At 48.8% G+C, this 15841-nt stretch overlaps 1 protein-coding gene across 1 annotated transcript in view; it reads left to right on the top strand.

Moving 5' to 3' along the window:
- The window catches only part of PADI2 (peptidyl arginine deiminase 2), a 47835-nt gene that overhangs the window by 16501 nt on the left and 15493 nt on the right, over positions 1-15841 (top strand). Inside the window, exons 4-6 of the mRNA XM_059895189.1 lie at positions 4125-4186; positions 10104-10221; positions 11386-11511. Of these exons, the coding sequence (XP_059751172.1) occupies positions 4125-4186; positions 10104-10221; positions 11386-11511 (306 nt within the window). The remainder of the gene's footprint in view (positions 1-4124; positions 4187-10103; positions 10222-11385; positions 11512-15841) is intronic.

The following is a 15841-nucleotide window of genomic DNA, read 5'->3' as shown; positions in this document are numbered from 1 at the left end:
CCGTCCAGCCACATTGTGACCACCACCCTGAGCTTGTTTCCTCATCTGCAAAGTGCGATTCACGGTGCATTCTTGCGCAGTGTTTACAATGGTTCAGTGGGATGGTGCGTCCCGAGGGCCTGGCGTGGGCTAGGTGCTCAGTCGATGCTCTTTGCTTTTCTCCCTTCCTCTCGGGGCAGCCCATTTTCTCTCTGCCTGGGTGAAGCTGAAGAACCTTCCTGTGCCTCAGTCTTCCTCCTCGGATTCGAGAACAAAACTATGATGCCCTTGGCCAAATCAGACTGTGGGTCTCGGTCCCAGTCCTGCCAAAAGCCTGTGATATGCCCACCCCCTCCAGACCTCTTTTTTTTTTTTTTTTTCTTTTTTTGGCTGCACCACACGGCTGCAGGATCTCAGCTCCCCGACGAGAGATCGAACCCGGGCCCACGGCAGTGGAAGTGCAGAGTCCTAACCACTGGACCCCCAGGGAATTCCCTAGACCTCACTTTTTCCCAGCTATAAAATGAGAGTTTTGAACTCATTGATCCCTGAGGGCCTCCGAGCCCCCAGTTAGGGCTGATTTGCCAAGCCCTCCGGGTTAAGGGAGAAAGTGGGAGGGGAGGGATCACGGAGGGAGGAATAATCTCACCCTCTTTGCTGTGGTCCTGGCAATGAGAGCAGTACACGTACAGGAGCCTTGAGAATTTTTAGCATCAGCCTAAGGCCCTCATTCCTTGCACCCCCTCCGGAGAGCTGAGGATAGCTGCCCTAGTTGGCTGTTTGGGGAAGAGAATCCTTCCTCCCCAAGCTGCCCTGTTAGGCAAGAAGGCCCGGCACCCTGCCACTGCCCATGGGGGCCGGCAGCCCGCCAAAACACTTGTGCCTCTGCGTCGAACCCGAGGCAGTGTTTTGATTCTCAGGGCAGACTGCCTTGAACCCAGTCCCAGTGACATTTCCAGTTGATCTGCCCCACACCACAGGTGCCACCTGACACCTTGGGGCTATTCTGGGGGGCTGAGGTAGGATTCAGAGCCTCTGGGAAATGTCTGGACCCCAGAGGCCCTGAAACAGATGTCCTCTCCCTCCTCCCCCGGGGAAGACAGAGCCATCCCGGGAGGCCAGAACCCTGCGCAGGCCATGCCAGCCCTGCTCCTGTCCCCACAAAGATCATCCCTTGGAATCTAGTTAAATTGGACATTGGGGGAAGGTTTGAGGGGGAGAAGTCCTTGAGGGATGGCTTATAGCTTGAGAGGGTTTCTGAGGGAGGGTGGAGGGGAGAGGAAGCCATTTCAGTTGACTGTGAAGTGGGTATTGGGTCATAAGAGAGAATGTGTCAAGCACCGTGGGAGGTCAGGAGGTGGGCGATAAGGGAGCCCCATTATGCAATGCCTGAATTTCATAATGGGAAATCAGTGAAACTTGTCTGAATTTAATAAACCAAGAAAGAGCAATAAACATGTTATTTGGTATTATAGAGATTGCCTCAGGCAGGTGAGGGGACGGGCTGGACAAGGAACTCCTGGGATTTTTTAGAAGCTATTTGGTACTCTTTGATTTTTTTTTTTGCACTGTGCAAATATTACATTGATTTTAAAATTTTAATTTAAGAAATTCATAGTGGGGAATTTCCTGGCGTCCAGTGATTGGGGCTTGGCGCTTTCACTGCCATGGCCCGGGTTTAATCCCTGGTCAGGGAACTAAGATGCCGCAACCCGCGCTGCACGGCCAAAAAAAAAAGTAAGTAATGAAGTAAAGCACAATGAAGTGCTTCATAATTTCTCTCCTGTGCCCCACTGCTTTCACGGACCACAGGATCCGTGATGTGGAACCACCTTGCAGCCTAGAGACCAAAGCCACATGGCTGCCAGGGTGGGGAAGTGGCCAACTTCCCTGAACTTCAGGGGAGCAAGTCCTTGTCTTAAAAGGCAGGCTTGGGTTTTGGAAACAGCCCAGGGTAGAGGTCAGCCTCAGACAGTGGAGGGAACAGCCAAAGGCAGGAGTTTGGAGTCAGAGACCCGAGTGGGACCCCTGGCTCTGCACTCTCTGGGGACTTCATGGTCAATGCCCTGCTGGGTGCCTCTGTTTCCTCATCTGTATGGTACGGGTGGCTGGGTGGAGAGGGGGGGAAATTGAAGGGAAAACACTCATGGGAAGTGCTGTACCGTCCACAAAGAACTATACGCGCAGGAGAGATTGTTATCTTGAAAAGAAAAGCGTGATTCCTGGAGGAGACTGGGTCTGCAGCCGGTCCCCAGGCAGGAGCTTCAGGAAGCGAGCCTCCCCGAAAGGCAGCGTTCCCTAGGGAGTGTCCCGCTGGAAAGTTCATGAAGGTCTGGGAGCCAAAATCAGTGTTCCTCCATCTGAGCCTTCAGCCTCTTTAACAGTAGCTGGTGGTGCCACCTTCTTGGCTTTCTCCCTAGAATTCTTATCCTGCACCAGCCTCCCAGCTCATCAGCCCAATTTGCGGACAGGTGACGTCTCCAAGTCTGGGTTTGCTCACCTGTAAAATGGGAACAATAATATTTATCTCATAGGACTGGGGGCTTCTTGGGAGCAGGCAGGGGCCCTGATTGCCCACCACTGGTCCCCATGACTTGTGTGGTGCCTGGAACACAGTAGATGCTCAACAGTGATTTGCTGCGTGAATGGGATCAATGGGAGGAGTTTATATAACTACTTCCTATAGCATCTGTCAGTGGGGCTGCAGAGGTGGGGAGTGCTGCCTCTCCAAGGACCAGGCGCCCTTAAAGCGCCCCCGCTCCTACCTCCTTCAAGACCCAGAAGAGCCACAATCAGGGTTAAGAGGGAATCGGGCTGTGGGCAAAGGGAGGCCCCGAATATAATCCCCCGACTTAGGAGAGAGAGAGGAGATGTTTCTGCCTCTTCAGGGAGAGAGTACGCCTGCCAAGGGAACTGCCCAGGAATCCATTCATTCCCACCCAACTCCTACCTCCGTCCAAGTCATGCTCAGCATGAGGCCAAGCCCTCTGGGCAGTTCGGGGGCCTGAACCCAGCTTATCTCATTCTGCCCATCACCTTCCCAACAACTCCCCTGCCTCGCCCTGTCGGTCTGTAACTCAGGGGGCCATATTGCCTTCCAAAGGACACTTGGCAATATCTGGAGACATTTTGGTTGTCGTAGCTGGGGGGTGTTACTGGCATCCAGGGGGCAGAGGCCAGGGCTGCTGCTGAACACCCCACAGTGCATAGGACGGCTCCCACAGCAACGACAAGAAAAATCCGGCTCAAAATGGCAGTCGTGCCCACCATTGCAATTAGGGCAACTCATCTCACTGGAAAGGGCCCCGTTTTTCAGATAAAGAAACTGGGGCTCAGAGAAGCTGTCTAACCTGCCCAAAGCTACACAGCTTATAAGCAGAGAACCAAGGTTGAAGCCCAGCACCGTCTGGTACTAAACCTTGGGCTCATTTCACTGCCCCACACGGTCCCCACAGCAGGCCGAGGGATAGAGAAGGTCCCTCCCCCAAGAGAAAGGATAAACAGGGACCCTGCTCTGGATCCTCTATCTGGCGGCCTGGCCTCTTGGGCACCCTCAGATCAAGAGGGGTTGAAGACCCAGTTTCCCACCCAAAGTAAAACCCTCAGTCCTTAGAGGTGGGCCCTAGACCACCAGGAGTTCTGGGAGAGAAACACACACACATGCACGTGTGCACACATGCCTAGGGCAGAGTAGGAAAGGCAGGTAGGGAATCTTATGAAAGTTTTCAAAATATGAACTTCGATTCAGACCAGACGCAGTGTGTGCTTCAGTTCTGCTAATGCGACCTGTGTGCCCCTGGGCATGTGACTTGGCCTCTCTGAACCGAGGCTCCCAAATCTGTCCAATGAGACTCATCCTGTCCACCACCCAGAATTGACTGAGGAACAGTAAAGGGGTGAGAGATCCCTGACCCACCTGGCAGCCCCTCCAAGAGCTGCACAGTCTGCATGGTATCTGCTCGTGTTTCCATCCGGCAGTGGGGTGTTGAGGTAGGGGGTTGGCTAAGATGCCCTCAGCAAGGCACTCCCCTTCTGGGAACCAAGCAAACGGCTGAGCTGCACCCTAATCCCACCCTAATCTTCCTCCTGTCCCAGCCCCACCCAGTCTGGCAGGCTCAGCAACTCACCCATGTGTCTGTCCCCAGAGATCTCCCTGGATGTGGATGCAGACCGGGACGGCGTGGTGGAAAAGAACAACCCAGGAAAGGTACCTCACTACAAGGGCAGACTGAATGGGGGGCTTCCGGGGCCAGAGCCCCAGGCTGGGTCCTGAAGGCAGCCGTGGTCCTCCCAGCAAGCTTCAACAACTGTCATTTTACAGATGAGGAGACAGGTTCCCAGACACACACTCCAATGACAGAGCCCACCAAGGAGCAAGCTCCTTAGAGGGACAGCTATGCAGCAGGTTCCCGAGTCTCAGTGGCCCCCATCCACAGGATGGGGACACCCAGTTCATAGAGTTGGTGGAAAGGATGAATGTCCTGCCACAGAGGAAGTACTGCCAAAGCATTTGCTCTTATTATTTTGCCTTTTTTTTGACCATCAGGAGCAGAAGATTGCATTAATCATTCCCAAGTCAAGGCATATCATCTTTAATGGTGCATGCACAACCCCTCTCCCGTTTTTAGTTTTTCATTTATTCGTTCATTCATCATTCATTCATTTGTTCATTCATTCATTTATTCTCTTTGATCCCGCATTCCCCACTCCCATTCTGCTCCCCCCACAAAGGACCACTTTAATGGTTTTAACACGTCACTTTCTGTTCCTGTGATTCTTGCGAAACATGCGGTGTGGTTTGCATGTGTATATTTTTAACTTGTGCAGACAGATAGCATTGTGTTCTCCAAGTCGCTGATTCCTACTTTTTCCTCAACCCCGTTTTTAAGCTCTGCTGGTTTCGCTCTATGCACATCCAGGCTTCTGTTTTCCATTTTCTGCCCTTGTATAGCATTTAAATTTTTGCCATGGCCATACATTACTTTTATAATAACAACCTAAAGCCTGGTTTAAATTATATGGAGATGGATACTTTAAAAAGCTAAATAAATACAGCCCAGTGAGAAGCCTGGGGCCTAGCAGCCAGCTGCAGACTCTCTGCATGTCCTCAGGCCTATAGGGGAGCCCCTTCCCCCAGGCTTCTCGGGGGGGCTCTGCCCTAGCCCTGCCTTCCTGAGGCCAAGGCAGCCCCACACATATGTTCTGTGTGTCCATGGCCAAGCTATGTGCCGGTAGGCACCACAGAGGCCTCTGAGGTATCTGACCTCCGCTGAGGAGCTGGAGAGTCACCCGGTCCCTGTGGGCCGGAACTTGCCCAGGCTTCCTCCATCTCGGCCAGTGAAGTTTCATACGTTCTTTACTCATCCCATAAATATTTTTTTAAATTTTATTGAAGTATAGTTGATTTACAATATTGTGTTTAATTTCTGCTGTACAGCAAAGTGACTCAGTTATACATGTATATATTCTTTTTCATATTCCTTTCCATCATAGTTTATCCCAGGATATTGAATATAGTTCCCTGTGCTATACAGTAGGACCTTGTTGTTTATCCATCCTATATATTAGAAGTTTACATCTGCTAATCCCAAACTCCCACTCCTTCCTTCCCCCACCCCACCTCCCCCTTGGCAACCACAAGTCTATTCTCTATATTTGTGAATCTGTTTTTTGTTTCATAAATATGTTCATTTTTTTGTTTTTTTTGTTTCATAAATATGTTCATTTGCATCATATTTTAGATTCCACATAGAAGTGATATCATATGGTATTTGTATTTCTCTTTCTGACTTACTTAAGTATGATAATCTCTAGGTCCATCCATGTTACTGCAGATGGCATTATTTCATTCTTTTTAATGGCTGAGTAATATTCCATTGTGTATATGTACCACATCTTCTTTATCCGTTCATCTGTCGATGGACATTTAGGTCATTTCCATGTCTTGGCTATTGTGACTAGTGCTGCTATGAACATAGGGGTGCATGTATCTTTCTGAATTATGGTTTTGCCCAATATATGCCCAGGAGAGGGATTGCTGGATCATATGGCAACTCTATTTTTAGTTTTTTGAGGAACCTCCATACTGTTCTCCATAGTGGCTGTACCAGTTTACATTCCCACCAACAGTGTAGGAGGGTTCCCTTTTCTCCACACCCTCTCCAGCATTTATTATTTGTAGACTTTTTAATGATGGCCATTCTGACTGAAGTGAGGTGATACCTCATCGTTGTTTTGATTTATCCCATAAATATTTGTTCAGCATCTCCTATTTCAGGACTGGGTCAGGGCTTGGGGATGCAGAAAGAATGAGAGAAATGCAGCTCCTGCCCTCAGGGAGCCTGAAGTCCAGTAGGGGGGGACCCACGTTAAAAAGAGAGTGACGTGGGTGGCTGTTTCATCACAATTGTCCTAAGTCTGCCCCAGAAAGAACATGTACGGTGCCATGAGTGTAAACCCAGGGAAACTGCTTTGGTCTGGAATATCAGAAAGGCTTCCAGAAAGAAGGAATGGTTATGCTGTCACTGGAAGGAGGGGTGGAGTTGGCCAGGTGAAGGGAGACAGGACAGCATTCCAGGCAGAGGTGAGACAGGCTGGGACCTGGGACCCTTTTCTGCAGTGCTGCAATGCTTGCACCTGGACAAACATCTCCTTGAGCAACAAAATACAGAGAAACTATAAGGGACTAAAAATAACTGCGTGCAAATTCTGGACAAAAAGATACAAAGAGACCAAAGAGCCCAACTGCCACTTCTGAAGAGCCGGGAGCAAAAGCAGGGGGTCGCGAACAAAAGTAGCGTAATGGGCATGCCCCCTGCACTCAACACCACCAAAGGAGTGGGCAAAACACCCAAACCACCCCTCTGGCTCGACCCCTGCACACACCCCACCCTCACCCCGTATTAGGAACCAACTTGCCCGCCCCTGGGCAAGCGAGCAAGCAAGGGACCCTGCTGTTTGTTCTCGCTCCCCCCAGCTGCAGCAGAGGCCCCAATAAAGCCTTGCCTGAATTTCTTGTCTGGCCTCTGATCAATTTCTATCGATTAAGGAGGCCAGGAACCCTGGTTTGTAACAGAGGGACCAGCATGCGAAAGCCTGAGCTTGGAGTCTTCGGGGGGAGGCCGAGAGACAGCCAGCATGGGGGAAGCAGAGTGAGGGAGGTGGAAGATGAAAGGGAACAGATGCAGAGGTTGGCAGGTCTCACAGGGCCTTGCGGGCCACAGTGAGAGATTGGAGCTTTACCCTAAGTCAACAGGGAGCTCCTGACAGGGCTTAAAGCAGGAAAGCAACATGATCTGGTTGGAGTTTGTTCTAATATCACTCTGGCTGCAATGTTGAAAATGGATCATATTACAGGTCTCATTTGGAACACTCAGAGCATGTTTGAAAATGGCTGGGTGTCCATTCATCCAGAAGACTCCCCCTAAGCCCCTCTGGGTACTTTTTTCTCCTTCCAGTTTTATTGTGATATAATTGACATATATCACTGTGTACGTTTAAGGAGTACAGCGTAGTGATTTGACTTACATACATCCTGAAATGATTACCACACTAAGTTCAGTGGAAATCCATCATCTCATATAGTTTAAATTTTAAAAAATAGTTTTTCCTAGTGATGAGAACCAAGATTTACTCTCTTAACATAACTTTCAGGGAATTCCCTGGCAGTCCAATGATTAGGAGTCCATGCTTTCACTGCCAAGTCTAGGCCAAAAATAAATAAATAACTTTTGTATGCACCATACAGCAGTATTTGTCTCTCTCTGTCTGACTTATTTCACTTAACATCGTACCCTGTAGGTTCATCCATGTTGTCGCAAATGGCAAGATTTCATTCTTTTTTATGGCTGAGTACTATTTCATTGTATATATATATATACCACATCTTCTCTATCCATTCATTATTGATGGGCACTTATGTTGCTTCAATATCTTGGCTATTGTAAATAATGCTGCAATAACACAGGGGTGCATGTATCTTTTCTAATTAGTGTTTTTATTTTCTTTGGATAAATACCCAAGAGTGGAATTGCTGGATCACATAGTAGTTCTATTTTTATTTTTAGAGGAATCTCCGTACTGTTTTCCATAGTGGCTGCACCAATTTACATTCCCACCAACAGTGCACAAGGGTTCCCCTTTCTCCACATCCTCGCCAACACTTGCTATTTGTTGTCTTTTTTTGTAATAGTCGTTCTGACAGGGATGAGGTATTTCATTGTGGTTTTGATTTGTATTTCCCTGATGATTAGTGATGTTGAGCATCTTTTCACGTGCCTGTTGGCCATCTGTATGTCTTCTTTCGGGAAAATGTCTATTCAGCTTTTCTGCCCATTTTTAAAATCTGGTTGTTTGTTTCTCTGATGTTGAGTTGTATGAGTCCTTTGTATATTTTGGATATTAACCCCTTATCAGATATATCTGTTGCAAACATCTTCTCCCATTCAGTAGGCAGCCTTTTCATTTTGTTGAGAGTTTCCTTTGCTGTGCAAAAGCTATTTATATATTTTGAGGTAGTCCCATTTGTTTATTTTTGCTTCTGTTGCACTCGCCTGAGGAGACAGATCCAAAAACATACTACTAAGATTGATATCAAAGAGCATACTGCTTATGTTTTCTTCTAGAATTTTTATGGTTTCAGATCTTACATTTAAGTCTTTAATCCATTTTAAATTTATTTTTGTGTATGGTATAAGAAATTAGTCCAGTTTGATTCTTTTGCATATAGCTGTCCAGTTTTCCAGCACCATTTATTGGAGAAGCTGTCATTTCCCCATTGTATATTCTTGCCTCCACTGTTGTATATTAATTGCCCATATAACTGTGGCTTCATTTCTGGGCTCTCTGTTCTGTTCCATTAATCTACGTGTCTGTTTTTGTGCCAGCACCATACTGTTTTGATTACTGTAGCTTTGTAGTATAGTCTGAAATCAGGGTGCGTGATGCCTTCTTTTTGGCTACTTTAGCACCTTTCATAGAATGTCTGCCTGTTCATTTCTCTGGCCATCCTCCACTTCCCTGCCTTCTCCCTACTCCAGGCGATGGCACACCAGACGTGAGGCTTGGAAATGCTCAAGTCAGCCTTCTGTCTCTGTGTCTCTCTCTGCCCCCTCCTGAACTTGCCTTTGGTGCTTACACTGACCTTCTCCAAGCATCAGATGTAGGACTCACATTTGCCTGGTCGCAGTTGCCCCAATGGGTAGATGCTTTTTTTTTTAATTTTATTTTATTGAAGTATAGTTGATTTACAAAGTTGTGTTTAATTTCTGCTGTATAGCAAAGTGACTCAGTTTGACGTATATTACATATGTATAGTCTTTTTCCATTATGGTTTATCACAGGATATTGAATATAGTTCCCTGTGCTATACAGTAAGACCTCATTGTTACCCATCCTATATATAATAGTTCTCATCTGCTAACCCCAAACTCCCAGTCCTTCCCTCCCCCACCCTACCTCCCCGTTGGCAACCACAAGGCTGTTCTCTGTGTCTGTGAGTCTGTTTCTGGTTCATAGATAGGTTCATTTGTGTCATATTTTAGATTCCACATATAAGTGATATATTGTATTTGTCTTTCTCTTTCTGACTTACTTCTCTGAGTTTGATAATCTCTAGGTCCATCCATGTTGCTGCAAATGGCATTATTTCATTCTTTTTAATGGCTGAGTAATATTCCATTTTGTGTGTGTGTGTGTGTGTGTGTGTGTGTGTGTGTATGTATGTATGTATTATGTTTGTTTATTTATTTATTTATTTATTTATTTATTTATACCACATCTTCCTTATCTATTCATCTGTCAATGGACATTTAGGTTGTTTTCATGTCTTGGCTATTGTGCTGCTGTGAACATAGAGGTACATGTATCTTTTCGAATTATAGTTTTATCTGGGTATATGCCCAGGAGTGGGATTGCTGGATCATATGGCAACTCTATTTTTAGTTTTTTGAGGAGCCTCCATACTGTTTTGCATAATGGCTGCACCAATTTACATTCCTGGGTAGTGGCTGCAAGAGTCTCACCCTGGGGCTGTCTCTCCAGTGTCCTATGGGGTCTGCGCTGGGGTTGAGAATATCTGTCAGAAGTAGAGAAGACAGCACTGACCTCTCTCCTCGCCAATGCAGGCATCCTGGACCTGGGGCCCTGAGGGGCAGGGAGCCATCCTGCTGGTGAACTGTGACCGAGACACACCCTGGTTGCCCAAAGAGGACTGCAGCGATGAGAAGGTCTACAGCAAGGAAGGTACCACAGGATCCACACTTGAGCTTGGGGTGGGGAGCAGGGAGGAACAATGAAAGCACTTATGATAAGTCTTGGGCTGGGCCAAGGGTGAGGCAGGTGTGACCTTGGGTCTCCTGAGGATGGTGGACTCAAGTATCCACTCCTGCTAAAAGCAGACGATAAAACTATCGATATAGTTCAATTGGAACCATGTTTTTTTTCTTTTAAAGTTTTTTTGTTTGTTTTGTTTTGTTTTATAAATTCTTTTATTTATTTATTTTTGGCTGCATTGGGTCTTTGTTGCTCTGCACGGGCTTTTTCTAGTTGTGGTGAGCAGGGGCTACTCTTTGTTGAGGTGTGCGGGCTTCTCATTGCAGTGGCTTCTCTTGTTGTGGAGCATGGGCTCTAGAAGTGTGGGCTTCAGTAGTTGTGGCATGCGGGCTCAGTAGTTGTGGCTCACAGGCTCTAGAGCACAGACTCAGTAGTTGTGGCACACGGGCTTAGTTGCTCTGCAGTATGTGGTATCTTCCCGGACCAGGGCTCTAACCCGTGTCCCCTGCATTGGCAGGCGGATTCTTAACCACTGTGCCACCAGGGAAGTCCCTGGAACCACGTTTTTTAAGAAGTTGTACATATGTAGAAAAAGGAGCAGAAGGGAGTTCCCAAAAGGTTATAGGAAGTCATCTGTAGTGTTGGAGACGACAACTACTTCTTATGCTTTTTCATAACACACAGGTTTGGGGTTTGCTTTGTCCTGATTATGAAAGTAACAGGCCAACATTCCAGCCACAATTCTCCTTTGTTTTTTTAATTAAGATATAATTGACATACAACACTGTCTAAGTTTAAGGTATACAGCATAATGATTTGATTTCCATACATCATGAAGTGAGTATTACAATAAGTTTAGTAAACATCCATCATCTCCTATAGGTACAAAATCAAAGAAATAGAAAAACAAAATTGTGATGAGAACTGTTAGGATTTACTGTCAACAACTTTCAAATGTAACATACAGCCGTGTTAATTACATTAATCATGTTGTACGTTACATCCCTGGTAACTTATTTATCTTACAGCTGGAAGTGTGTACCTTTTGACCACCTTCATCCAGTTCCCCCACACCCCCACCCCGCCCCAGTGCAATTCTCTTAATTCTAACCTCCTCATGCATCCACCCCTCAGACCTCAAGGACATGTCCCAGATGATCCTGCGGACCAAAGGCCCCGACCACCTCCCCGCCGGATACGAGATCGTTCTCTACATTTCCATGTCGGACTCGGACAAAGTGGGCGTGTTCTACGTGGAGAGTGAGTGTCCCCAGCCTGGCCCTCCTGCAGTTCCCATCCAGTCAGTGCGCTCTGAGATACCCCTCGGGGGCCCAGCTCCTCCCTCTAAGGCTCCCCAGACCCCTCCCCTTAATAGTCACAGGTGCAGGTGACTGGAGAGGGCCAGCACTGGGTTCTTGGTAATGGTAACCAGGACCACCGTTGTCCTGTGAAGTCAGGAGGACCCGTGGGATAGATCTCTCCTCCCTCAAAGGAGTTGGCAGTGACAGATTTATGTGGAACCCAGAGGAGTTCCACGTGAACCAGGGGAGGAAGGGCTTTTGAGGTCCATCTTTCCCAGAATCACGTCACCTTCATGATACCTGAGGCAGGTACCCACTCCCTCCCACCCCCACCAGGTGTTTTCTGCTCATCTCAGACTTTCTGAACATGAGAACTGCCCCTGACTTTTAAAGAGCCCGTGATGATGCTGTGGGCACCCCCAAGGAGAGGACCCCTTGCTCCTCTTGCCAAGGACAGGGCCTCCTGGGTCCCCAATGAGTCAGGAACGTGCTTCCGCCATGGAGTTAATCCTCGCAGCTGCCTGCTCTGTCTCGTTCCTTCTGTGAATCGTTGTTGAGCCCCCTCAGTGCCAGGTGCTGGTCTCAGCGCCGGGATCCCTGGGTGAACTCTGCCATCACACCCTGCCCTCGGGAAGGAGACGGTCTAATGAGGGAGACATAACGGAGAGCACAATTGGAGGAAATGACACAGACCAAGTAGTAGAGAACGGCAGGGGCAGAGGCGAGGCACCGCTGGCTTAGATGGTCCGGCAAGTCCTCTCCGAGCAGGCGACATTTGAGTTGAGAACCAAAGCAGCAATGAGGAAGAACCAGCCGTTCACGAGCTGAGGGGAGAGTGTTGTAAGCAGAGGGAACAGCGCGTACAAAGCCCGCAGGAAGCAACCAGTATTGGAGGAATAGACAGAAGACCGGAAGAGGGGCATGTGTTGGAGTCAAGGTCAGCGAACTGGGCAGGGGCCAGGGCATGCGGAGAGGGCTTGCATTTTATTCCAAGTGCACTGGAAAGCCGTTAGAAGGTTTTAAGCAAGCGACTGTCAAGGTCTGATTTATGTATTAAAAAGCTTTCTCCGCAAAATCGTTTGCTATGGTGCAGGGTGAGGCTTCCCCCACATGCCCAGCTCTCTGGGGGGCCCAGGGTCTCCAGCCTAGCTCTGGGGCCCTCCTTAGTGCCCAGGCTAAGAGCAGTCACCATGAGGACTTGGTCCCAGTGGCCCTGGACCCTCACCTCAGGGAGGGATTTAGCCAGGACAGCAGTGGACCCAGCTGCCACCTGAAGCCAGTCCTCCTCCTCTTCCACCCTGAGCTTGGGCAGTGACCTCACGCAGGTTGGAATGTCCCCAGAGTCAGGCCGGCTCCGCCGCCTAAGTGGGCCGGAGATGTTGATGTTTACCCTGTCCAGGCCAGGGTTGCCACGGGGGATGGGGCTGCCGGCCGGACAGGAAGGGTACAAGCAGGATCTCGGCTTCTCGACCACATTGTGTCGTATTGTGACACTCAACCTGTTGCTACGAATGACACCTGGACGTTATCTAGAGCATCTTTTTGTTGATGGCAGTGGATTGAGATCTGGCCCTTAATTGCGTCCCTCTCCCTCACTGCCATCGAGATGGGTACTGAGCAGGCAAGAAAAGGAGGAACCACTGCTGTGAGTGCTTTAAGATGCTGTTCCCCAGTCTGTCTTATCTGGGCTGCCATCTTGCAATGTGGGGGGAGGGGCGGTGTTACTGATGCAGCGATGATCCCAGAATAGTCAGTTTCCCACAAAATTGGAATCCTGGGTGAATACTCAGTGCCACACTAAAGAACAGGATGAAAAATAATTCATCTGTGGTACAGTTTCCTCTTCTTCCTTTTCTTCCATGCAGGCATTTTGTCAAAATCCATGTACACCTGTGGATAAGAATATGTTGTGTTACATGAATGTCATGTGTCACCTGTGACCCCCAAGGACAGGGGGCTGGGCTCGAGGCTGAGGGACCCTGAGAGGGAGCTCTAGAGCCCAGGAGGTTCAAATCCTGGATCTGGGCAAGTCTACTTACCAGCCCACGCCTTGGGTTCCTCTTTTGTGATGTGATGTGGGGCTAAGAAGAGGCCTGACAGTTCCTGCTGGTGATAGAGATTAGATAAGGAACACGTGTCAGCACTCAGTAGCTGGCCCGTGGAACACTCTCTATAGATGGCACTAGTTGCTTTTGGGGGGTTATTATTATGATTATTAATTACAGTAAGTCCCCTACGTACGGACGAGTTCCGTTCCAAGAGAGCGTTCGTAGGTCCAATTTGTTCATAAGTCCAACAAAGTTAACCTAGGTACCCGACTAACACAATCCGAGGGCAAGCTGCAGTTTCACTTACGCCTGATATTGATGGAACGCACATTCGCATCTTTGAAATTTCGCAACTTGAAGGTTCGTATGTAGGGGACTTACTGTATAATGATTGCAGAGGACAGGTGTCTCCAGTGCTGTTAGGAAGACCCAGGTGTCTGTGCTCCAGCCTCAGATTCTGCCTCAGGATCCCAAAGTTGGGACTTGACCTCTTCCCACAAGGGTGCAGTGACCAGCTTGTCCTAGTTTGCCCAGGATTTTCCTGTTTTAGCACTAAAAATCCCTCATTCCGGGAAACCCCTCAATCCCAGGCAAACCAGGACAGATGGTCACCTATCAAAGAGTCTCCTTGGGAGGTGGAATGGCTCCAAAGTGACCAGAAGGTTTATGCCACGTGCCAGCCTGCGGGGCCGATGCCTGGGGCTAAGGAGAAGTCAGGGTGGCTGGCAGGGCCCAGCCCGAGGCACGTGGGCTGCTCAATAGAGGGTCATTGTTGGTTCCTGCAGGGAGAGCTGGTCACACTCAGGCAGGACTGCACCCAGCTGGGACAGGGGATGGGGGAAGGAGGCTCCTCGGGACAGTGGCTGGATTGTTCCCACCAAGTCATCAATCTGCCTAGAGCTGGCCCAAGACACCAGAAAGAGAGGCACATGTAAATTGCAGGCCATAGAGGGAAAAAAACTGCATGCAGATGGGCAAGAACGCATCCTTCCATCTGGCCCAGCTCCCCTGCCAGACCCCCACCCTCCCAGGCCCAGGTGGAGCGCACACACACACACACACACACACCACCTAGCTGCCCAGAGCCCTGGGAAAGTTTTGGAGTTTTCTGCAAAGACAAGTCAGCTTCTAGGCCTGAGGATCTCTTTCCTAGCACCAGTTCAAGTGCAGCCTGGGACAGGTGGACATGGGAGGGCCTGGGTGCCTGGGGGAGAATTTTTTAAATTATGCAGAGCCATCTGGATCTACTTAGTGATTGGGACACAAGGCACATGTTGTCTTTTCTGAGTGAGAAGGACTTCACCTTCTGTCTTGAGCTGTTCCTTGGGACACCCAGTGTCTGAGTCTATATGCCTCATTTCTTGGGCCCACCTAAGGGAAGGTGAGCTGAGGTGTTTTTCTTTGCCTTCTGTTCCTAAGCCGTTCAATGAAAAGGTCATGAATTTTGCAGTAAGGGGTGTGCTGACACTTTCATGGGCTCTCATAGTAGTAATACCAGCAAGTCCCAGCCGTGTTACCCATGGTTACCCTTGGTTACTGAGCTTACCTCAATTCCTGATGCTGCCATTTCATCTTGCAAGGACCCTGTGGCATAAGTGTTATTATCCCCCATTTAACAGATGAGTAAACTGAGGCTCAGGGAGGTTAAGTGAATTCCCTGAGGTTTTGCAGCTTGTAAGCCAAAGAGGTACATGAACCCGCATCTCTCTGACTCTGGAAGTCATAACCACTAAGGTAACCCACCCTTAATGAGATGTATAACGAGGGTCTAGTTGAGCACATTGTCCTACATGAGGAACCATCCTGAGCCTGGGCTTTGCTGGTTCCTCCATTCATTTTGCAAGTTTTAATCAAGCACCCTATTCATGCCAGGACTGTTCTAGTTACATGCTCTAGCCTTCAGGTGACTGGTCAATAATCATACCCATTGTTGTTGACAACAGTACTAAGCTGAGCCTGATTCTGCCCTTCCAGCTCTGCAGGGCATAAAGAAACTCCTTCTGGAACTGCATAGGGTCCTACCTCCATGCCTTGGGCAATGCAAGTATCTCCTCTCCTCACTGCACCCCACCTCTGCCGCCCCCAGGGGCATCTCAAAGGCTGCCTTTCTCTGCTCAGACGCCTCCCACCCCGCCTCCCTTCCCCTGCCCTCCTCACCCCAGTAACCCCACGGGCTCTCTCACCCTGTAGCTCTACTATGACGCTTCCCACATCTGCGCCATCTTATCATAAGCTGAGCAC

The sequence above is a fragment of the Balaenoptera ricei genome, chromosome 1 (genome assembly GCF_028023285.1).
Source record: "Balaenoptera ricei isolate mBalRic1 chromosome 1, mBalRic1.hap2, whole genome shotgun sequence".
Lineage (NCBI taxonomy): Eukaryota > Metazoa > Chordata > Mammalia > Artiodactyla > Balaenopteridae > Balaenoptera > Balaenoptera ricei.
This window is presented reverse-complemented; position numbering and strand designations above follow the sequence as displayed.